The 25,019-nt window shown below is 32.2% G+C and overlaps 2 protein-coding genes and 1 long non-coding RNA gene across 17 annotated transcripts; 2 read left to right on the forward strand and 1 right to left on the reverse strand.

Annotated features, from left to right (window-relative positions):
- The first annotated feature begins 750 nt into the window (after positions 1-750).
- Positions 751-7,641, forward strand: LOC123894149 (protein FLX-like 3). Of its 4 annotated transcripts, none has more exons than XR_006803640.1 (6): positions 751-873; positions 1,208-1,753; positions 1,848-1,993; positions 2,735-2,814; positions 2,900-3,073; positions 6,801-7,641. XR_006803640.1 is itself a non-coding variant. In XM_045944052.1 (5 exons), exons 2-5 carry the CDS (start codon positions 1,218-1,220, stop codon positions 2,981-2,983), a joined length of 846 nt encoding a protein of 281 aa, XP_045800008.1. In that variant the 5' UTR covers positions 751-873; positions 1,208-1,217; the 3' UTR covers positions 2,984-3,287. The 4 variants fall into 4 exon arrangements, 2 of the variants coding, with proteins under 2 accessions (XP_045800008.1, XP_045800009.1); XR_006803641.1 differs by having other exon boundaries at positions 822-919; XM_045944052.1 differs by lacking the exon at positions 6,801-7,641 and having other exon boundaries at positions 2,900-3,287.
- A 1,145-nt stretch (positions 7,642-8,786) lies between these two features.
- Positions 8,787-12,798, reverse strand: LOC123894150 (phospholipase D alpha 4). The gene is made up of 4 exons (XM_045944054.1): positions 12,613-12,798; positions 11,574-12,131; positions 9,806-11,000; positions 8,787-9,333 (listed from the first exon to the last, which is right to left on the reverse strand). Exons 1-4 carry the CDS (start codon positions 12,697-12,699, stop codon positions 8,897-8,899), a joined length of 2,277 nt encoding a protein of 758 aa, XP_045800010.1. The 5' UTR covers positions 12,700-12,798; the 3' UTR covers positions 8,787-8,896.
- Positions 12,799-16,304: 3,506 nt separating this feature from the next.
- Positions 16,305-20,561, forward strand: LOC123894151. 12 transcript variants are annotated; one of them, XR_006803648.1, is made up of 13 exons: positions 16,356-16,562; positions 16,662-16,736; positions 16,846-17,292; positions 17,536-17,577; positions 18,308-18,358; positions 18,608-18,651; positions 18,780-18,923; positions 19,015-19,062; positions 19,157-19,216; positions 19,314-19,624; positions 19,710-19,778; positions 19,905-19,963; positions 20,069-20,561. It is a non-coding gene; the product is annotated as an uncharacterized LOC123894151 (long non-coding RNA). The 12 variants fall into 12 exon arrangements; XR_006803647.1 differs by having other exon boundaries at positions 16,305-16,562; positions 16,846-17,577; XR_006803643.1 differs by having other exon boundaries at positions 16,846-18,358.
- The last annotated feature ends 4,458 nt before the right edge of the window (positions 20,562-25,019 follow it).

Here is a 25,019-nt window from a genome sequence, read left to right on the forward strand (position 1 = left end):
CATTTGAGGTCTATAAAACATGATGAAGTTGGTTGGTGGTGGTAGTAACAGATAACTTTGAGAATTAGAATGTTGATAATTTTGCATAAAACACAACAACGGTTCTTGAAAATTATATAATTTTTTTTTTGAAAATTATATTCTTGAAAATTATATTGATTGGGATTCATTGAACACAAACAAAATTAATTTTGAAGAAATAAGATTAAGGTTTAGGTAGGAATGTTGTCAATTGAAGCTGATGAAATTGGGTGATACAAATTTTGAGAGAAAAATTGAGTGGAAAATTAGGAGTACTAAAAGGATAAAATGTAAGAGGATATATACACCAAATGTTACACCTCTCAATAACGTTTTAACCGATATAAATTTTATAAAATCCACCGTTGGATTGAAAGTTTACATCATATAGATCATTTGTGTAAAATTTCAAATAAATCCAAAATCATTTGATATGCTATTGAGACACATAAATATTAACGGCATTTAAAAAAATACAAAAACCGTTAATAAAAAACTACTCACTACATATAAATGTCTTTTTATATTTATTAATCATTTAAAAAGATAATTTTACCAAACACTTTAATTTCAATCAGCTAGTTTTTCAACTATCTGCTATAAGCCAGTTTATCAGCTATAAATTAGCTTATAGCTTAATTTTACCGAACAGAACGTATTCTTATTAATACGACAAAACCAAATGGGCAAAAAATAAAACTTGACCCGAATGTTATGCAACGACGCCGTATAATAATACAAAAAAAAATAAAATCCAAATTGTGCTAAGGGCTTTTATTCTCGTGTGTCTTCGCTGGTTTCATTCAAATCGTACGCGACTCAGATACCGTATTCTTCTAAATTCTCATAAAGGTTCATCTTTTTCTTCATTCTCTTCAATTCATCAATTACTAATTAGGTTTTTCTCTGCAACATCTCTCTATATTTTTGTTTCTTTTACAATTTTTCGTTTCACATGTATAATTTTTTTGGGGGATTTTCTCATATTGTGGCTTTTTTTTGTAACCATGTTAGCTTAATTACAATAATCAATGAATTGGGTGTTTTTGATTCTATATTATATACCAATTTTCATTGTCAAAATGCTAGCTTTTTAAAATATTAACATGTTCTTATAATTCTGTGAAAAAAAGTTCTTATAATTGTAATTGTTGTGATTTGATGGTGTATTTGTTTGCCTTTTTAGGTAACTTAAAATGGGATCAAGACACCGTGTTCACAGAGAGGCGATGAATCCTCGACGAGGGTATCCATCGGAAGGGCCTTATGCTCGTGGACCACCGATTCAACGGCCACATATTCCTCCTCACCCGGCATTGTTAGAGGAGGAGCTTGAAGTACAGCATGCTGAAATGAGGAGGCTATTGTCAGATAACAGGAGGCTGATTGATGACCGGATGGCGTTGCAGCGAGACCTTGCAGCTGCTAAGGAGGAGCTTCATCGTATGAATCTTGCTATTGGTGATATTCGTGCTGAACATGAGATGCATTCGAGGGAGCTTGTTGATAAAAACATGAAGTTGGAATCTGATCTTAGGTCGACTGAGCCGTTGAAGAATGAAGTTGTTCAATTGCGAGCTGAAGTTCAGAAACTTAGTAGTATCAAACAAGATCTTTCTGGGAAGGTTCAGACACTCACAAAAGATGTTGCTAGGTTACAGTCTGATAACCAACAAATTCCTTCCATGAGGTCTGAGATTGATGGTTTGCACCAAGAACTGATGCGTGCTAGGTTTGTGGATTGATTTCTAGCAGGGTTTTTGTTTTTTATTGGTATTTCTGCATTTGTTTCTTAATCTGATGATAATTACATTTTTGTTTTCTAGAACCATGGTGGATTATGAAAAGAAGGCAAACATGGAGTTCATGGAACAGAGGCAGTCGATGGAGAAAAACATGGTTTCCATGGCTCGGGAAGTTGAGAAACTTCGTGCTGAGCTTGCTAGCATGGATGGAAGACATTGGGGAGCTGGTATGACTTGTTTCTTATATTGTCCTTTGCAGAATTTATTATCCTTCAATCGTTGACTTCGTGTCGTGTGATTTATTAGCAATGAGTTGTTACTTGTCAGAATAATTATAATTGTCCGATCTAATGTAATGACATGAATAATTGGAAAGCAGTTATTAAAAAGACCTGAAAAACGGTAAAAATGACATTTTTCTATTATTTTGAAGCGCTTCATAATTGTCCCGAAAGATGGTTGTGGGTGTCAGCAGTAACCGTAGTCATAATACACAAAAAAGGCGGTTACATAAAATTGTTATATCTATTTTAAATACGTTAAAAATATAATTTTTTTCTTCCTATTCTTGATCACCTTAACTCCCACGCTATCTCTAGCTTGTCTTTGATGATTTTGAGAAGGGCAAAATTGTAGTATTCTCTGAGGGATGTAATTAGGGATAACACTTGAATATGGTGGTATCCCACAGGGTTTATATGTAGGAATATGGTGGAATTTTCGACTGGCAGTATTGAGGGTGGTGGTATCCCACAAGGTTTATATGTAGGAATATGCCAATAAGGATATTGCAGTATCCTATTATTAGTGTTATTAGATACACATATGATATGGACACATTGTCAGGTTTGGAGTATCCGTGCTTCACTGACTGAAGACTGAAATCATTAATCATATAATTATAGTTTACTGAGATATTATTTCATGTTCTTTTGTCCCCTTTTTTCATGTATGCTTCTTTCGTGAAGGTGTGCCTTATGGAACACAGTTTGGTAGCCCAGAGGGGGGTTTTCCACCGCCATACGCAGATGGATATGGTGTTCACATGGTAAGGGCCTTCCTTAACATAATAATTTTAGACTTCGCATTCCATTTTCCATGGTTTAATTTACATTGCTTGTGCTTCTGTTTAGGGTGCTGCAGAGAAAGGTCCTCTTTATGGGGTGGGTGCTGCTTCAAGGAAAGCACATGAGAAGCCTCGTTCAAATCGTCGTTGAATCCAAGTGATTGATGTTGATGATAAAGAAAGGCTGCCAGTGCCATCCCTCTGGCCGTGTTAGCAGAGTAGCGGATTGATGTCCTTCTGTGTATGCATGCCATGTTAATGGTTTTTTATTTGCAATTCTAAATATATTGTTAATTCTAGATTGGCATAATTTAGGTTTTGCGGGTGCTTTACTGTTTTTTACTTGGTTGAAACATTGCTGCAGTATCTTTAAGTTTAAAACTTTGTCAGAATTCTTCAATTTATCTATCTTCCATTGATAATATTTCATGTTATATATAATTGTTGTTGTGCTTTTTGTCTGGTTATTGTTATTATTTCTTATGGGTTAAGACATGCTTTTTGTTGGTCATGGGCTGGAACTTAGAATTGCAGCCTTGAGGTTTTGTAGCCTCCATGTGTTGAATCATGTGAGGTGACATTCAGTATATGGGTTTAAATGAGTGGTGTCTCCAATGTGTTTTATGTCAAGGATTGAGAGTGTGATTTTGGAATTAGTCTTATGTAGTGGATAATTGTACTGTCGGAGAGGAGTCACCACAGGTGGAGGAATTTAAAGCATAACTTATCACGTTATCCTTTCTTATTTGCTAAAGTGAGCTAAATGAGAAGTTTTATTTCTCCTGATATAGGAGTATGTGCTTTTAGGATAGAATAATAGTTGAAGCTTGCAACTATTTGTACGATTGGATTGGATAAGAATGACCCAGGAATGCTGGTGATGCCTGGGAGCCAATTTTACTCGGCAATATCCAGAGTTGTGCAACTGGTAAAGGAAGCTGCCTGCACACATTATTAGGAATATAAATTTGTGACTGACTTTTGTTACTGATGATTTCTGGGGTGTATGGAAATATAATGCTCATTTCTCTGGCACGAATTTGCAAGTTCTCAATGATTAGTGGATTTTATATGGTTTCATATACCAGAAAAGATGCTTGTAATGGTAGTGCCTGTACTTTTGGAGTCAACACACTTACCTGCAGAAGATGTTTAAGATTGGGAGTATTCAAGCATTCTTTGCTTCGTATCATCTCTGCAATTTTTTTGCTGGTAGCTACTGCTGTTTGCTGGTGTGAAGGGTGGCTGGTGTAAGCGTGTTACTTTTGTTTGAAGTGGAGTTATTGATGGCACATTTGCATTTGTAAGTCATACAATGCATGAACTTGTATTTTCCAATTGAGTTAATCTGGCATTCTATTATGTTTGTTGATTGGGGAGAACCACCATTATGAAAAATGTGGATGGGGTGATGCAACTTTAGATTTGTTTTTCTCCACTCTGTTTAGTCTTGCTTTTAAAAGCTTAAAATTGTATGGTTAGACCCTGGGTGCTGTAACTGGTATTTGCTATACTGAGATTGAAGTCAGTTACAAATTGTTATTGTACATGAGAAGAAAGTTTATATTCGTACCAGTGAGATGACAGTGTTATAGGTCTTATACTGCTCTTGCAAACACTTCATTTTGAAATGGACCAGAAATTGATCAATCTGAAGTTAGATTAGTTGTCGAGAGTTATCCTACCAATCTGCCTGACAATTGGATTTAAGGGGGATGTTATGACTTCTGTACCCATTTTAAGCTTCGAAGAGTGAAATAACTGTCTGGACTCTGGTGGAATTGGTTTCATACCACAAAGTTTCTCGTTTTTCATAGTGGTTGTGGTGCTGAAATATCATTGGTCAAGGTCCTCTAAAATGCAAGATCATCCATATTTTTTCTGCAAAGCTTTGGTGGTAACCACTGCTGTTTGCTGGCGTGGAGGGTGGCTGGTGTAAGTGTGTTGCCTTTGTATAGAAGTGGTGTGATTGATGGCACTTTGCATTGTAAGTTGTAACAAAGTTTAAGGACTTGTATTGTTCATTTGTGATAATCTGGCATTCTAATATCTTATTGATTAGGGGAAACCACAAATATGGTGAAGGTGGGTGGAGTAATGACTTTGGAAGTATTTTGCTCCGCTGTTTATTCGTGCTCTAAAACGCTTGAAATTATTTAGTTAGACCCTGGCTGCTCTAGTTTGTAATTGCTATACTGAGATTGAAGTCAATTACAAACTATTATCGTACTCGAGAAGCTTCTTGCATGCAAGTGTTATAAGCCTTCTATTTCTCTTGCACACAATTTATTCTAAGTAGTCCAGATATTGGCCAATCTAAAGGTAGATAGATGTAAAGAGTCACCCTTCAGATCTGCCTAAAAAAATGATTTAGTACCCTTTTTAGTTTGAAAGAGCGAAATAGAGAAACTGTCTGGCGGTATTGTTTATCATGCCACCATTGAGTTTCTTGTTTGCTATATTGGTTGAGGTGCTGAATTTTTATTGGTCAAGGTCCTCAACGATGAAAGATCACCCACAGATCTGCCTGACACTAGGACGTGAAGGAGGTGATGAGTTTTTGGTTGTACCCATTTCAACATTGAAGTAGAGAATTATCTGTCGGGTAGCGTTGTTTCTCATACCATCACCCTATTTCTCTACATTGATTGAGGCGTCAAACTCGCGGTGGTCTAGCTCGTCCGTGATATGCATGATACTCCTATGTTGCTAGTATCATCACTGTGGAATAGCTGAAGAGAAGACCGGGGCATGCAGAATGTTTCAAGACCAGCTGTTGATCTGAAGCTCATAGGCAAGTATTATGCTTCTCTTTATCAATATCAATGATTTAACCATGTAGAACTTGCTATTTACCCTGCCGATTACAATCATGTAAGGTTTAGTATGCTGTTTAATACAAACTATTTGTTGCTTTCCTGAAATAGGATACACAGTTAGAATTAGTTATCTTTAGATTTAGTTACTGGTGAACAAGACATTTCAACATAATAGTCAGGTTTTTAAAATCTTAATTCAACTTTGAGTAGTAGTAGTATAATGTTGCCATCAATGCATCCTATTGAGAATCTCAAGAACTAAGATCTTCTTGAGGTCAAAATGATTTGGCGGATACTTGGAGCTGTCTGAAGTTGTAGGGTGGAATAACTTCCATATTTGTTGTTCTTATAGGTCTCAGTTGTTACAGGGCTTCTAATATGAGCAAAGGAAAATTAAGTCTTGATTTGTGTTAGTAACAAATCTGGTCATGAATCACATCACCCCATATTGCTAATTGCTTCAGGAGTGCAGAATCACTCAGTTAACTTGGATGCATCTGTAGCCAATGTAGAGTGCTTGCATCTTATGAGTTGAAGTTATATTCGGTGTTTGAATTCTCATTGCAGAGTTTGGAATTGTGGAAACTGCCTTGTTGAAGGGCATTTAAGCTGGGAGCTAGTTTATTTAGGTTATGATCTCATTTTTAGTTATAGTTATTCCTGTCGACTTGGACATGCATTTTATGACATCAGTCTATTGGAGTAAACTCGATTATAGTGGAATAGATGAACCACCAGTTTCCCTAGTAAGGTGAAGGTCTTGGGGTACCTACACCGATAACCTGCTTTCCAGCTAGATTGGAAAATGCCACTATTCATTTTTTTTAGCTAGCGTATAAGCAATTAACCTGGTGAATCATTTGAGGTTACTAGTGGACTTTATTAGGCCTGTGTACATTGCAGTCTGGTAGCCTGCTTATCTTGTGCTCATCTTTTGAAGATTTGTTCACTAGTCATATAAATGGTCATTTTATTTTATTTTGTTTTGATACTGATATCTTTATATAATTTAGCATTAAGAAATATGTTCTTTCACTTGTAGTTTATGATTTATTTCATTCATGGATATATTTCCCGCTGAACTTTATCTGCATATTCAAGTAACTTACCATTTATTTCTAACTAATCTTGTTTTTATTGTGGTTACAGATGAAAAGCTGTAAATCTTGTTTGGGACGAAAAGTAAGGATACATCCTCACAAGCGTCTTTTGACCTCTTGAGATTCTGCGGAATACCAAAAGGTACTTTATCATTTCAAATTGCAAAATTGGACGATGCTTACCGTGGGCTGAAGGCATGTAGGTCACTGGTGGTGAAAGGATGTATTTTACCTGGCGGTGATGGATCAAGATAACACATTAGTATGCCTTTGTTGTGTTTTGATCATTTAGTCATGACTCGCAGAATTGAAACGAAAACTTGATAAGGTATCATGGATTGTTGTTTCAAACATACGAAAATAAAATGTTTTTGTTTGCTAGATGGATCATGAAACCTTGCTTCAGATGTTGCTTACCATGTTTGTGAAAGAAGGGATACCTCACTAAGATATATTAACTTTTGTTCAAGTACAGGCAGACTGACTACACATGACTCGGGATAGTCATGTTTTGTTGATTTGGTTTGTCCTCCTTGGTGCCTATCCACCCATATGCTTTCATCTTGGTTGATCAAAGAGGTTATCAAAAGTTTTAGAGGTTATTTACCAGCATACTTCAGGGTGATTACTTTTTATGCTGTTGGTATAGTATTTTTATGCCGATGGTTTATTTGGGATTGGTCATGCTTCTCCTGATTTCCAATTTTTATTTTTTACTCGAGTTGCTTTTGATCGTGTTATTGTGGTTTATGCGCATTTAACTTTTGATTATACTCACGATTTATTATAGAAAGGTTTGTAGGAAATGTAACTACTGATAGGGTTATTTTGATGTGAGAGTAGTATGATGAATAAATTTTAACCATTCAATCATACATAGTTTGGTCAAATTTAGAAGTTCTTAAGCATCACCTAGTTTTTCATAAAAAAGTCTGATGACTATTGTTTTAAGCTCATTTATAATTTTATAAAAAAAATAAAATAAAATCAGGAACATGCAATCCAAGTACATAATTATCAGTCTTACCATCAACATTTCTTTCATGTAGCAACTCCTTAGGCAACTATTTATAGGGACCAAATGAGAATATCATCTACACAAGGGGAAAAAAAAGATCAATAAGCATCAGATATTAACCAAATCCATCTTTCTTCATCAGATATTTAGTTTTTGAAAATGACAAAACCAAACAGAGTAATAACTAACCTTGTTTCAATAATGAAACTGAATATCACAAGGTGTAATAGGCCTCATAATACCAATACCATGCAATTCCAATTCTTTCTGAGAAAACCTCATGGATCTATTATCGTGTGTGATTGTGCACTTCCAGGCAAACGCTTAATCGGCCGTATGGAAAAGGAAAATTACACTGAGGTAACTAAGCTCGGAACTCCTTCTTTTGACATTGTGGTTAGGACATGTTTGGATTGGTTTAATTTAGCTTATTTACTAATAAGTGCTTATGAGACTGTTTGAGAGAGTTTGTAAAAAAAAATATGGCTGGTGACATACACTTGGATAACAATTTGAATTTATTTTGTTTGTTGTAAAAATAATGGATGCATGTGATCTCGATGCATGTACACTTAGATTATACACACTTATATTCTAAGCACTTAATTAAATTGTTTATACAAACAGAATGCATGAGGTTTTTTCAGAAAGAATTGGAAGTGCACGATTGCACACGATAATGAAACTGGTTTTACTACATAAAATATTCTAGTTTTTTATCTACCTATTCATGGATGTCATGTTTCGTAAAATGGTACCAGAACATATTTGGTATCGACTTTGAAGAAATTTGACCAATAACCTTTAATTGAGACTCTTCTTTCAATCTTTTTTTTTTTTTTTTTTATTTTTAATTTAAGGATTCAAGTTCGGTTTTATTTGTACCAACTTATAATATTGGTGGCAATAGTTAATATAGACAATCCCTTATCTTAAGAAATCCCACCAAAATAAAATTCCAAAATAGTATTATTGAATCTTTTTGTATACATTAAAAAGTCAAATGCTAAGGGAGTGTGAACAATTCTTTTTGGTTAAAACTTTAGCTGAGACTAATAAATTTACAAGAGTTATATCCTTTGTGGTCAGTATTTTTATATATATAGTACATATTTTCAATTCCATGGCTAAGTGGTCATGATAGAGGGTAATAATTTTGATCTTGTCCCTTTGACTAGAGATTTTGTATCTGGAAAATGATCCTCACCATTAGTTAAGTCTTCCACAGATCCATCTTGTGTTACTATCATAGGGTAAGTTACTAGGTGCACACCTTCCATGTCAACAATTTCTTCACTACTGTAAATTTTCCACATTTTATCTCCTATTGAGCACATTCTCTGCACACATTCTAAACTTTCTGGTTCTAAAAACAACTTCTCAGAACTACCAGTGTGTTCATACCACATTGACATTCTGTATGCATGAATATCACCTTTGCTTATGCAGTGATTAGCTCCATCTTGAGATTGGTAACCTCCGATCGCAATCTCCGTGTCCCTTTGCCCATCCATCGATCTTTGGTTCACATTCGCTGATCCTATTAATATATATAGGTCGTCCACTGGTGGCAGGAACAACAAAAAAAACAACAGAAAATAACATTTTAGCTGTTAACCAAGAATCCAAGATAATGAATGATGTTTACTCTTCTCTACAAAGTAACATGCATGATGACTGTGGTGAGTTGTTGAACATATATGGTTTAATTGCAGTTTTGGTCGTCCTATTTTCACTTGCGAACAGAACCGGTCTCCCTTTATAAAATCAAATATTTGGTCCCTCGGATTTTTGGATCTAAAAGTGGCGATCTGACAAGTTTTCTATTGACGTGACATCATACCTATATATTATAAATCCACTTGGATGATTTGACATTGGCAGGTTTTATGCCACATCAATAAAAATTTGTCACGTCACCACTTTTGGGTCTAAAAACTAGATTTTAAAAGCGTACCAATTTCGTAAGCTAGTGAAAATAGAGGGACTAAAGCTGCAATCAAGCCAACTTATGCTTATGATGTAATCATACATACCTATCATGAGCTTGGAGTGAACATAAACCATAAATCTTCTATTTTTCTGTGCATTCCAATATTGAGTTTCAGGATGAGGAGAATGTGGAGGAAGATACTCCTCATTTTCCTTATTTTCCCTATTTGCAAGGCAAAAGAAATTCAAGTAATCTCTTGGATGTCCTGACTCGCCACTTTCTATAATTGCTTCTCCAATCAACTTATACATCATTGTCATTGTTTCTCTTGTCCAATGCAGTATATCTTGAACTGGTTCACTTTCCGGCACTCCTTCTGGCCACATTGGTATGACTATATACACTGCAAATCTTTCTCTGGCTTTAATCTTGTTGACAACCTTGAGTGCAATCTCAATAGGAATCAAATTTCTGCAGCCACTGTTTTTATCTTGTTGCCACAAATGGCACCCACCAATGAAATATTGGTTTTCAATGTACACAAACTTATCGGCACGCCTAATTGCTTCAACATATGCTTCATGAATGCTACTCTCAACTGTTAGTTTTCTGAAGAGTTGGCTAGCTGAGACATGGTCGATCGACCGATATACTTGTACATTCCAATTCCTTTCCAAGGAAGTGCTTGTTGAGGAAATAGGAATGAGATTTTCTAAAGTGTTTGCAGGGACTAGAAGAGACGAATCACATTGTTTTGTCCATCTTTGTTCAAAGTTGGTTAATACATCCCAAGCAGCCTCGCCGGTAACACAAGCATGAGCATCATGCCAAGGCTCTCTTGGACCACCTTTGTTGAGGCTAGCTCCTGAAATGTTTGTCTGGTAGAAATCATGGTAATGTGATTCCATGGTAAGTGTTTGAAACAATGAATGTTTCTCGGTATCATATCGACCGTCGCATAAATCCAAACCGCCCAAAAAGCTCATAATTTCTCTGTCATTGACAGAGTTAGGAGCTTTTGTATCCACAGTTATGGTTTTCTGATGATGAGCAAAGATTGTTGGGAATTTGTTATGTAGTCTAGGACACTTTCTGCATACTACTTTTGTGTGTTTAAAGTAAGCAAATGCATCTTCATCATGTGTGTTCATCACACCTTTGTTCTTGATAAATGGCAATGATGTTTCATCATCCCAAATCATAATCCTCACAGCAACTCCTTCTTCTGCTTTCTTCTTCAATAACTCACCCAACTTTATTTCTCTAGCATGTGGGATTTCTGTTTGAGGATCTCTAACCTGCATATCAACACAAGGACCATATTTAGGACTATTCATGGTTCAGTTCAGCAAAACCGAGCCAAGTCGAACCGTTACAATAATTCTGTAAAATTGCACTGAACGAAAACTACCTTTATAGAAAATCAAAATGTACTTGTTTGAAGTTTGAACCAAAATGATTCTTTGTCAACCGAACTATACCAAATTGCTACTGTTAACTGCTAATTATGACCATTGAAAGTCAAATTTTAGGACTGTTTAAAAACCAAAACTCAACTGTGACGAATAGTTCACGAACTGAACCAACCTAGTTCAGCTCAGTTCGTGAACTGTCAATCACAATTCAATTCTTTTCAATGTGGTTTGATGTACGGTTCACATTATGTTTTTTTGGACAGTTCTGACCATTCGCCTCTCAAAAATGTATATCAATATAATAAAATGTAGAGTGTTAGGCCGGACGTCATGACCGGGGTTTGAACCCCAGCTCCCTCACTTGTGTGTGTTAGTTTATAATGATTATGCAATTTCGTTTATCTACCAAAAATAAAAAATGTAGAGTATGAAATGAGAATTAGATTATATATGTACCAGAACCATCTTAGGATTGAAGGACCAGCCTGCAATATATACTAAATATTTTGCACCCTCAATAGCTTTATAAACATCTTCCCATAGCTTTGTTGGAACTCCACATACATCAAAAGGAGGTTGAAAAGTAGGTGAATGATGAGCATCATGATAGAGCTTAACATGACAATTAGACCTTTGTGGGAATGTAGCATCCCTCAGCCCTTGAAACTCCTCACTACTTAGTAACTTTGTCCAACTTGGTTCCAAATTTGCTGGTTTGAACCATAATATAAACCTTAATTTTAGTTCTTGATTTGGTTTACCATTTTCCATAAGGAGAGGGAAGAATCCATTGACCAAACTCTCTTCCTTCAACTGTTTTGCTTGGATGTGGAATTTTCCTAATATGGAACATGATGTTTTCAGTGTAATGGTGATAACAGAATCAGCTAGATGAGCACAATGAATCTGAAATGTTTGGTTCCAAACACGTTCACTCTCTTGTGTTGTTTTTGCCACTTTCTTGTTGTCTATCTTGATTGTCACATAAGCAGGCTTTCCATTTATAAATAAACACTGAAAAAAGAGAAAATTTGATACATATTATGAGTTTACAAAATGTTGCAAAATTTCACATAATAGACCATGTAGTTACTAGTTAGTTCCTATAAAATTGACAAAATTTAGTTTAAGTCTCTATAAAACAATTACTTGTTGTAAGTCTAAAACAGACATCTCGGTTGGTGAGCCGAGGGACACCGAACGAATACTAATCAGGAGATCCAGAGTTCAAACCCTGAAAACTAACATAATCCGCTGACATATTTATCTATCCAAAAAAAATTGTTTATTTTTAATAACTACATTTAATAAAGTGGTGTGTTTTTACTTTTTAGTCCCTCACCAATAACAAGTCTCTTATGAGTACTAAAAAATAACATATTGTTACATGTAAGACTATAGAGGAATAAAGTTTTTATAAAGAGAAGGATCAAATTTGTCAATATATTATAGAGATCATAATATATTTTACCCTATATAGTTTATTAAAGCTCACATTGAAGGGAAATGAAGGGGAGTAAGGAGTTGCATTAAAGATGGTAGCTTCAATTGTTCCATGGATAAGCTCAAGCTTTTTGTCCATTGCAATATACTTCAAATATTCCACAAGTAGAAAATAAGAGACAGAAAAATATCAACTTGCTTTAACTTTTGTGAGAGATCCTTAAATGTCACAACCATTACCTTTAAATTTGATCACATGAATATATATAAAGGTTGTGAGGTTGCTGTTTAAGATATAGAAGCAAAGGGAATCTTAGAATGCAATTGAATTGTTGGTAGAAAGTTTGGGAAAACTTGTGAAATTATTCACTTCTAGATGTTTAGTCACACAGTCCAAACCTTCACGGTTATGTTATTAGCAAGATTTTACTTGAAGCACAAGTTTCTTAAAACCCAACTCCCATTTTGCCGTGATCTGCTTACTAAACTATTATCAATGTCAACAATAACAAAAATCAAACACTTTGTCAAGAATATTCTCCGCACCTTACATACAATATATGAAGGTCAGCTACATACATGTTTAACATTTGCGGTCCCCGAGATAATCATATTCGAGTTGTTGTCAGACACTAAATGTAAATATCTTTTAAAGTTGATATTCTAACTCTAGTTGAACAAATTCGGAGTCAAACATCTTCCACTAAACCTAATATTTTTTGGTTGTCAATACTTCATTTTTATTTTTTATTATATAAAGAAAATAAAAGAAACACTAAGACACGAATATAAAAGAATGGTCTCCCCTCAAGAAGAAGACACCTATATTACTAGAGATAATATCTAACGTTACAAGAGAAAAATCAACACCATACTTTTTTTTAAGAGCTAAAACATCAACATAAAAATATGTCCACGATCAATGTGATTAACTTGAATAGTCCATCCTAAAAAGTTGGAGATGAAGAATAGAAGTAAATTCCATTATTATTATTTTTGCCATGAAAAATTCAATTTTTAAAATAATGCGAGTTAGTTGTATTTTTGTAGAAATTTGAAATACTTCATAACTCAACAATTAAGAGTTTAAGACATTTCATACTCTCATTCTTTAAATTCTCAGATTCGGTTCTCTATAGTGTCAATTTGGATGTGTTAATTTAACTTCTTAAAAGAAAAAGACATTTCATACTCCAAAATTATACCAAAAGAAGAAAAAAAATCATTCACAACTCCATAAATGTGCATTTTCATTCCGAGATCGATGTTAAAGGACAGTTTATATCCTTATCAAACTGATAAGCCAATTTATGTCCCATCTGTGAACACTTTGATTCTTGATTGCGAGTCTTATGTTGGAAAATTAATTGATCATATATATATTTGATATACACCAAGAAAAATAGATACAATATATAGCTATTATAAATAAAATAAAATAAAATAAATATGGGTATTGCTAAACAGTGCCCCGGGGCACTCTTTAAGCATTCTATTTAAAGAAATAATTTACTCAAAAAGTGGAACATTTCAATTTTCGAGGCGTTGACTTCACACATTTCCATAAAATTTTAACAAAAACTTACTATTTAAGATGCTTAAAGAGTGCCCCGAGGGCACCGTTTAGCATTTTCCAATAAATATATATAGCTTATAAGAGTTTATAACTATATTAAGTCCAAAAAAAAAGTTTATAACTATATTAAATGTGAGGATAAATTAGAGGGGTCAGATGTGTGCTTGTCATATTGTATAATAATTTATGGGCAACAAAGGGGATAATAGTTGAGAATAGATTTATACTCGCTCCGAACACTTTGGAATTTTTATTTGGTCATTTTTATAAGAAACACTATTTAAATTTATTCTTTATTAAATACACAATTTCATTTGTACCCTTATTAAATGAAATCAAATACTTCATTCCAATGCACTAGCATTCATTAGAGAGACATATTCCCCATGTTAGTCCAAGGTTAGTTTTGGAATAAAACATAAAACTTTAGAATTATTAATGAGAAAATTAGCTTCCTTGGTATGTGTATTTTTTTTCAAAGTGTTTCTTATAAAAGTAATCGGAGGGAGTATTTACTTAATGGAAGTCAATTCTTTTATTCTTTTTCTTTTAAAAGAGTCAATTCTTCTATTTATTTATCGAACTAAACAATATGTACTTTTTGCAAAATTGTAGTTTATTTCATGTGAATTTTTTTTTAAGTAGTTTAGTGACTATAAATTTTACTTTTAAGGTGGATAAGTGAGAGGGATGACCCGGGTTCAAACTCCGACCTCCTGCATGTATAGTGTAATGTCATATCAACTAAAATATGCAACTTTGCAAATTCAGACATTTATTAGAAGTGTTGAGTTTAGTTTTAATTTGCAGTAAATGTTGTGCATGTTATTTGTCAAAATGTATGAGAAAAGGCTCGACTTTGAAGGTTAACTTTTTTGGTGCCGTTCAGAAAAACAACAACTTTTCTGAAATATTTGAAGGTTAACTATAACTTCATTCATTGATATTATTTGGTCCTTAACTATTTATTCTAGACTTCGATGTTTAATATATCTTATTTGAGAGATTAGTCTATGTAATTTTGACGCATGGATGCATTTATTTAATCTGGTTCGGGTTAGTTTTGGCATTAAGTACCCTCCGATCGTAGTTGCGAGGGATCGAACTGTAGTCCTCTCTACTAAATTTAACGTCAATCACCATTGAACCAACTAACAATTTGGTCTTTTAAAAAAAAAAACTAACAATTTGGTTAAATGAGACCAAGTTTTACATCATCTACAAACTTGTTTCGATCATTAAATGAATAAATTTAATTGGTCAAATTTTCTAACGGTAGAAATTAAATTTATGTATGATGGATCTCTAATTTACATGTGTGCAAATTAGACAAAACCGAAAAATAATTGTGTTGAAAAAGGTATAGTGAGATTGAAAGATAATTTGGGCAAAGAGACGTGGCTTTGCTGTCCTTTGGACCCAAAACTCCTTGACGTGCCTTTTGATTTGCCGTCCCTACAACGTTCCTTGTTATCTTATCTACCAAACTACTTGTTCCTTCCCATTAGGATCATTCAATTGTAGGATCTAATTTAATTATATAATATATATTTCAATAAATTCAAGTTACATACTTACTATATCTGTCCATATGGACTTTTTTGGAATATATTATTGATTTTTCTACTTTGGTGGGTGGTGAATGATAATTGATTCATTAGCATCTCATCATATCAAAGGCATGCAAAACATGCATAAAAAAATCATTGTAAAAATATCAAATACTTATTTAAATAATTAGAAACATTGGATAATTCATACATGATACACATTATATGATTCTGCAAATGTCCAGCAACAAAATAAAACTTTGATGGTATAATTTGGTAGAAACAATTTAGTTGGTAGGTAGTAGCATGAATAATTGATGTGTTTGAGTCACTAGAAAATGTCCTTTAACCTTGCTACTTCGGCAATCTACTATAAATATAAGAAAATAAGATACCACCAAAATACCGAGATTGCCCTTTTGGCATTTTTTTTTCCGTTTTTTTTACTACTAAAAATAAGGGCAATTTTGGGATTAAATGATGAAAGTTTTCTCATTGCTTCTGGCCCCACCTTGAACGCATTTACCTCATTGCCCTTTTCTCATATCACATTAGCATTTTTTGTTTGAAAGGAAAGACATTGGGCTTTAATGGGATTTCACATTTTTGCTTCACATTGCCCAAAACACTTTAATTTGAATTTTTCCTCAAATCTCTCTTTCATTTCTTTAGTCCGTGAAACATCCCTCTTTCTTCTCATTCTTCTCACTTCTGATTCTTCATCTATTTTTTTGCTCTCTCTTTAAGCCTTTCAATACACAGAGAAAGAAGAAGAAGATCCATGAAAAAGATTGTCATAGATAGAGAAAGAAATTCGAGAAAGAAACGACGGGAGAAGGAGAAAGAAGATCCACCGGATAACAACACCTACACAAGGTAGTGATTTCCTCCGTAAACATAAATCTTCTTCTTTGTTTATTGCTGTGTTGGAATTTAATTACCTCTTACAATTTGATTTGATGTTGTTTGTTTCAGTTTCATACAAGCACACCATGTGTTTGATAAAATGTTCTTTGTAAATCGTGTTCTTTGGTTGTAAATTATCAACGTGTACGTTTTTGAAATTTCGTATGGACGAGTATTTCTTGATTTTTTTTTTGTGGTTGTTGTATTAGTTGTTCTCTGATATTTGCTTCATTTTTTCCTGCTTTGTTATTAGTTGTTCTATGATTTTTGTTGAAGAAATCAAGGTTTTGTTCTACATGAGAGAAAGAAGAAGATCCATCAAAGAAGAAGAAGAACTACATGGGTATTTGATTTTCTCTACAATCATCATTATTCTTCCTTCCAAGTATTTGATTTTTCTTTCTTTGTTATTTTTCAATTTTTGAATCAGAATGTAGAAAATGGTTATCAAACCTGAATTTAGTTGTTGTTGTTCTTCTTTATTTATTTTATTTTTCTGTTTTGTTTATTTATTTTACTCATCACTTTCATTTTCTATATGCACACCATGTGTTTGATTAAATGTTGTTGTGGCTTCCCATCAACATTAGAAGCAATGGTGCAAAAAGGTAGTCCAAAGAGATGATTTTATTTTACCATTTTCATGGTATATTTACCTAACCATTCATTCTATCTTTGGAAAAAAATCTGCAAATACTAGGTAAGGTTTATTTCTCTCCCTTTCATTCATTCTTCTTTCCTTTGTCATTTTAAACCTTGAAAATTTAACTTTTCATTTTTTTTGGGAATGAAGCTTGCGCAAATGAAACTAAAGAAGACAAGGAGGTTGTTTTTCATATGAATTTTTGTTCAACATTTAACCAAAGTTTGGTTTTAATGCAGGTTTTTATATAAATATTTTCTCTAATATGAAATTAACATTTTTTTATTTATGTCTATGAAGTTGAATCTTGGTAGCTCTTCCATAGAAAGTGAGTTACAAAAGGTAAAATATGATTATCTTTCTCATATCCAACTATGATACATACAAGTTCTTGGTAGCTCTTCCTTTATTGTGTCCTACTGATCATTTTTCTTACCTACATCTTTAACTCAAATGTTACCTTTTAATGTTTAGTTATGTCCTTATATTGATTATAAGTATAGACACTGATATGGACACCGGATTAAAATCTATGTTTTCACGCTACAATCTTTCATTGCCGTCGTTTACGGTAAAAAGTCTAATTTTAAATTTTTTCGTAAGTTTTACGACGATTAAAATATGTGTTTTCTAGCTTTAACGCTTAAAATCTATGTTTTACGCTTACAATCTTTCATTGTCGTCGTTTACGATAAAAAGGTCTGATTTTTCATCTTTTGGTATGTTTTACGACGATTAAAATTATATTTTGAAACTCTGTTATTATTATTACTACTCTTTTGAGACTGATTATTATCATTTTGGTCACTAATTTCATACTTGGACAATACACTTGATGAGTTACTTGGAATGACCCTGAAATTATTCATCTTGCAAAAATGTGAATAAGTGTTTTAACGCGCACAATGCTTGCTTCACGTTGTTTTCTTCATTGCGTTAGCAGAAGTTTTATCATCTAATGATATCAATGTTTTCTTCCAATGCTCATGTTTCTAATTATGGTATAATTGTTTGTTTCTTCCCATTGTTTTTTATCCTTTTTGTTTTTTTGCAAATGATGTTCTGGAAACAGCTCCAAAGAAAGAGGGCCAACTTCAACAAAGCAGCCACTTTATCAACTAAGGTAACAAATTTCATACTGTTATACAACTTTCATTACTTAATCTTTTTTTTTTGGGATTTAAAACACTAATCAATGCTTCAGCAATGAAAGATATTTCTCAGCCAATGAAACATTTTTAAGTTGTTTTTTGGATTTAAAACACTCAAATCAACGATTCAGGTGATATTCTTTGTATGGTTTAGTGATTTGTTTGTTTTGATTGTTTTTCATTCATGTACTTTTTTCGGGAAATCTGCAAACAACTCTAAGGATAAAAGAATCACTTCAACAATGACTGCAATTTCTCAGCCAAGGTATAATGATTTGTTTGAGTTTATATTCCGAATATACTAAGTTGCGTTTATATTTTGTTCATGATATAGTTGATTTGTTTGTTTTCGTTATTTTTGCAAACTATATTTATATATCTATATGGAAACAGCTTAATGGAAAAATGGATCTCTTAATGAAGTTCATCGGGGTGAAACCTTCATTGAGGATCTCAAAGCTCAATTCACTACATCTCAAGTAATACATTGATATCCATATTTTCAACTATGCTTGATATCCTCCAACTACTGGATTGGTATAGTTTGATACATCAATGAAACAAAAAAAAATATAGTTTACCAAATTTTTAATCATCCAGTTTTACTTTCATATTGTTGTAAATGTAGTGTTCAAAGATGATTGATGATTCTGCTGCTGGAACAAGTGTTGCAGAGGTACAAAGTTTTTTTTTTTATAAATATAACACATATTCCACTTATTTTACAAAGTCCAATTTTTTTTTTTTATTTTGTTGTTGTTGATTTATAGAGTTCCAAGATGATTGTTGATTCTGCTGTTGGAACAACTGAAGATGATATCATTAGCACTGTGAGAATTATTTACTCTGAAATCTTTGTTGTTTAATCCATTTGTATCAAATACATTTAAAGTTGCACGCTAACACCTTATTCTTTGTTATCATCAGCAAGAGTTGTCTGTTACCGCTGAATTAAACCCAACTTTGGCTGAAATGAAAATGAAAACTCCTGCAAAGAGGGGAATAGAAGATAATGGGAAGCAAGATGTTCTCTCAGCCAAACTGTGGTTAAAATTCCCAAGAAAGAAAAATTGGATGTTGAAGTCTTTGATGATGATGAACTGATGATATCGCAGAGTTTGTCTTCTGGGACAGTACACTGGATTAACCCAAAAATTGTTACAATGGATTAATATTATTAATACAAACAATTAATATTTTTCAGTGCCAAGATTCAAGAACAACTACCTGTTGCATAGGTGTGCTTACAATTTTTGTTACTTTCACTTTGTAAATTTTTCATAACAATATAAAGCCTTATTCTGCATACTATTTAACTTTTAGAGTTCACGCAAAGACATAGAATTTATTCAGGAACAAGTTGTGGCCATTAATGATTCACTTCCAATTCAGGTATGTCATCATTCATAGTTAATTTGACTAATCATTTCTACTTTGTGATTCAGTTCATATCGTTTTCTTAATTCATTGCTATTTACCAACTAACTTACCATAATACACTTTCCACACATTTTCAAGCTTTTACCCAATCTGATATCGACAAGTTGGATTGGCTAGATGATTCTATTCTATCCACAGTATGTTTACTATTCTAACTTCAATTCTCTTTATTTATATTTTGAATTAGTTATATTGACCGTTAATACCTTTACTTATTTGCAATTTGCAATGCTTATTTGCAGCCAAATGTATCCGCTTCTGCCGAGAATGACATGTCTGCTTCTTCTCACAAAACACCTGCCAAAAGGAGTTCTGCTAAGCAGATATTAATGGTGGTATCTTTTGTTTAATGTATGATAAAATATGCAATTATCTAACCAAGGAGGGAATTATTTGATAAAAAAAAAAATCAAGGAGGGAATTATCTTTCAATTCAGTTTGCAACTTTGGTAAATCAGGAGATATGCAATTATCCCAAATGTCGGCAATATCGCATATTAATGGTGATATATTGAATGTGTAATGTATGTTGCAATATCCTCCTAAAGTTAGTACAAAAATTGGAACTGGATGGAAAGAATTTTGTAAAATAGAAGGATACAAACATGGTGATACCATTAGGTTCAAATTTGATAATAGACTTTCATCCAAATTGATTCATGTTCGCAAAATCTAATTGAAGTTACATGATTCTTTGTGAACAAATGCCAAATTCAATTTTAGTTGAATGTCGAACTATATTTCTGTTGGCACTGTGTTGCTTAATCATGTAATGTACTCTTTTATGCTTTAAATTAATTATCTTACTTATGTACTAAAGTAATTCTTTTAATGTTTATATTAAATTTAGTCAAGTTATTATAAGGTCAATCATCCATGTTGAATGAGTTTCTCTATGAAATACTTTCACACATTGGAAGTTTAACGAAAGGAAAAGTAGGAATAACAGTCATCGTAGTTTTATACCGATTGTTTTTAATGTACTACTATCAATAAACTAACCTTTTTTTTACGGTAACTATCAATAAACTAACTTAAAGACTTAATTTTCTCATTTCTTCAACTAGGACTTATGTTCCTGTTCCACACCAACTTCACATTAGTCACACCAGTCACACCAGTCTCTCCCTATGCATTTAATAAAAGCAGTTTAGGATTAACCCCTACCTCTATCACAGGCTTCGGTTATCGATGCTGCATTTAATGAAAACATTCACCTATTTACACAGCTAGCACTATTATTTTACGTAAATTATTATTACCTTCCTTAGTTGATCAGTTCAATGCACAAGGACAACCTTTGAACCACTAAATCTATGAAGAGCCAAATTATTCATACTTCAAAAAACGTCAAAGTTCCCTCCATTATTTGATTTATTCCAATATCCAATTTATTAAGCCATAAAGGTAAATATTACTCCCTCCTCCGGGCACATTTATAAGCAAAAATCACATTTTAGATTATATTTCTTTGACCATATTTTCTACTAATAAATACTCCCTCCGGGCTCTTTTATAAGCAAATATTCTAATTTGCACACTTATTAAGAAGTTATTTTTTTGTCTTGATTTTATGTAAAAGTTCTATTACAATTACTAAAATAATAGTATAATATATTAATTTTGCATTGGAACACTATAATCATCTAAAAATATAGAACAATTAATGAGTGTAATTTTGGAAAAATAGCATTAAATGAAGTTGATTTTGGTGACTTTTGCTTATATTTAAGGCCAAATTTTTTTGTTGATAAAGAAATAACTATTATACACAACGGCGATAGAAACGACGATAGAACTTGATCATTTATTAGATTACTTGATATGAAGAACTTGATCATTTCTTTGTACATCACTTTTGTGATGAACTACAACATGAATGGAAAATTTATGATAGTCTATACTTAAATGTTGTTTCTTCATATCGTTATCTTGAAAAGCCAAGGCTAACAACTGGATGAGCAGATATCCGTAACAACTTCCCACTCTTTCTACTAAACCAAGTGCACCATTCACATTTCAGATTGTTTCACTCGATCATACAATGGATTTTCCCGAATTAGGCGAGTAAACCAATAATTTTATTTACATGCTTATGTCTAAATTCTCATATTCCCTTAATTTATTCCACCCAATATTGGCATAATACGTATAATAAAGTTTATTTACATAGGGTTACTACTTATTTTTGACTAATTTATAGTAAGTTAATTTCACTAAATTTTCATATTATTTAATTTTAAAAACAGAACTCCTTAATTTATGAATAATATATATTAGCTCCTACATATTATAAAAGTTTCTTATTCAACCTATAATTTAACTTTTAACTTTTATTTGTTGAATAATGCATATTACCATCGTGTATAATAACGAGTTTGTGAGGTTTGATGGATGGAAATATGGAGATCACACGCCAACTTGCTATACTTGCCTATTCCTATACAAGTTCAAATTTTCCTGCAATCTACCAAAGTAAAATCAGATAAAGTTGTATAGCATTTAATGCAACTGAGTTCTTGGACAATAAAACAAGTAAACATCTTGTCTTGATCAAAGACAGGTACATTGGAATGTGATTTTTAAATTGAAACCTGTTTATTATTTTTTATTAAACAACCTTCAAAACAAAATCAAAATTTCAATTTTGAATTTCATCCCTTATTTTTTCCCACCAAAAATTTAGTACGAAATTTGGTTTTTGAACTTAATATGAATAATCCTTTTAGCCTTAAAGCCTTTTAGCCCACTGGGCCGGCCTATTTAAGTTAATATGAATAATTTTTTTACTAATATAATTATTTATATATTTAAATTTGTACTTTGATTAAATTATAAATTTAATTTTTTTCAGTAGTTTAAGTTTATTAATCCACATAAGTTTTTCACATATATAAATGTATTATTATAAACTAGAATTGAAATATGATGACATATATAGTCAAAATATGAATGTTTATTATAAGATTAAAATTTCTCACATTATGTGAGTTGTTGCGGTCAAAATCTCATTCTAAAACACTTTGCCAGTAGCTACTACTCATTTCTCATGCAACAAGAAGAAACAAAACTGGTAAGATTGCACTACTTCTTGCTTAAAAAAAAACACATTGCACTCCTTCTCCTTCATGCTTAACGATAAAGAAATTAACAATTTTAATTATTAAAAAAATTTAAATATTTATCATACACAGAAAATTTGTTCTTGATAAAACAATAAAAAAAAAACTAATATACACATAAGTTAATAATATAAAAAGAAAGAATTATTTTACAAAAAGTTGTTTTATAATATAAAAAGAAATATGACAATATGTCGTAATTAATATAAGCCCTCAATATACCTACACGGGCCTATGGCTTAGCATATGCTCAGGCCAAGATATTTTTATAAGTCTATTTAGTTAAATAGGTCCTTTTATGCCCTTTTCTAAGTGCCAGACAAAAAAATCGTTTACTAATAAGTAGAAGAAAAAAATAGGGATACTGATGACTTTTTATGATAAGATTAAAATATATCGCATGATTTGAGTTGTTGCGGTCAAAGTCTCACTCTAAAACACTTTTGCAGTAGCTACTACTCATTTCTTATGCAACAAGAAGAAACAAAACAGGTAACATTGCACTACTTATTGCTTAAAAAAAACACATTGTACTCTTTCTCATTCATGCTTTACGATAAAGAAATTAACAATTTTAACTTTTAAAAAAATTTAAAATATTTATTATACACAAATAATTTGTTCTTGATAAAACAATTAAAAAATGAGTAGTATACACATAAATTAATAATATAAAAAGAAAGAATTATTTTACAAAAAGTTGTTTTATAATATAAAAAGAAATATGACAATATGTCGTAATTATTATAAGCCCTCAATATACCTACACGGGCCTATGGCCTAGCATATGCTCAGGCCAAGATATTTTTATAAGTCTATTTAGTTAAATAGGTCCTTTTATGCCATTTTCTAAGTGCCAGACAAAAAAATCGTTTACTAATAAGTAGAAGAAAAAAATAGGGATACTGATGACTTTTTATGATAAGATTAAAATATATCGCATGATTTGAGTTGTTGCGGTCAAAGTCTCACTCTAAAACACTTTTGCAGTAGCTACTACTCATTTCTTATGCAACAAGAAGAAACAAAACAGGTAACATTGCACTACTTATTGCTTAAAAAAAAACACATTGCACTCTTTCTCATTCATGCTTTACGATAAAGAAATTAACAATTTTAACTTTTAAAAAAATTTAAAATATTTATTATACACAAATAATTTGTTCTTGATAAAACAATTAAAAAATGAGTAGTATACACATAAGTTAATAATATAAAAAGAAAGAATTATTTTACAAAAAGTTGTTTTATAATATAAAAAGAAATATGACAATATGTCGTAATTATTATAAGCCCTCAATATACCTACACGGGCCTATGGCCTAGCATATGCTCAGGCCAAGATATTTTTATAAGTCTATTTAGTTAAATAGGTCCTTTTATGCCATTTTCTAAGTGCCAGACAAAAAAAACGTTTACTAATAAGTAGAAGAAAAAAATAGGGATACTGATGACTTTTTATGATAAGATTAAAATTTATCGCATTATTTGAGTTGTTGCGGTCAAAGTCTCACTCTAAAACACTTTTGCAGTAGCTACTACTCATTTCTTATGCAACAAGAAGAAACAAAACATGTAACATTGCACTACTTATTTCTTAAAAAAAAAACACATTGCACTCTTTCTCATTCATGCTTTACGATAAAGAAATTAACAATTTTAACTTTTAAAAAAATTTAAAATATTTATTATACACAAATAATTTGTTCTTGATTAAACAATTGAAAAATGAGTAGTATACACATAAGTTAATAATATAAAAAGAAAGAATTATTTTACAAAAAGTAATTTTATAATACAAAAAAAATTGACAATATGTCGTAATTAATATAATCCCTCAATATACCTACATGGGCCTATGGCCTAGCATAGGCTCAGGCCAAGATATTTTTATAAGTCTATTTAGTTAAATAGGTCCTTTTATGCCCTTTTCCAAGTGCCAGACAAAAAAATCGTTTACTAATAAGTAGAAGAAAAAAATAGGGATACTGATGACTTTTTATGATAAGATTAAAATATATCGCACGATTTGAGTTGTTTCGGTCAAAGTCTCACTCTAAAACACTTTTGC

The sequence above is a fragment of the Trifolium pratense genome, linkage group LG7, assembly GCF_020283565.1.
Source record: "Trifolium pratense cultivar HEN17-A07 linkage group LG7, ARS_RC_1.1, whole genome shotgun sequence".
Taxonomy (NCBI): Eukaryota; Viridiplantae; Streptophyta; class Magnoliopsida; order Fabales; family Fabaceae; genus Trifolium; species Trifolium pratense.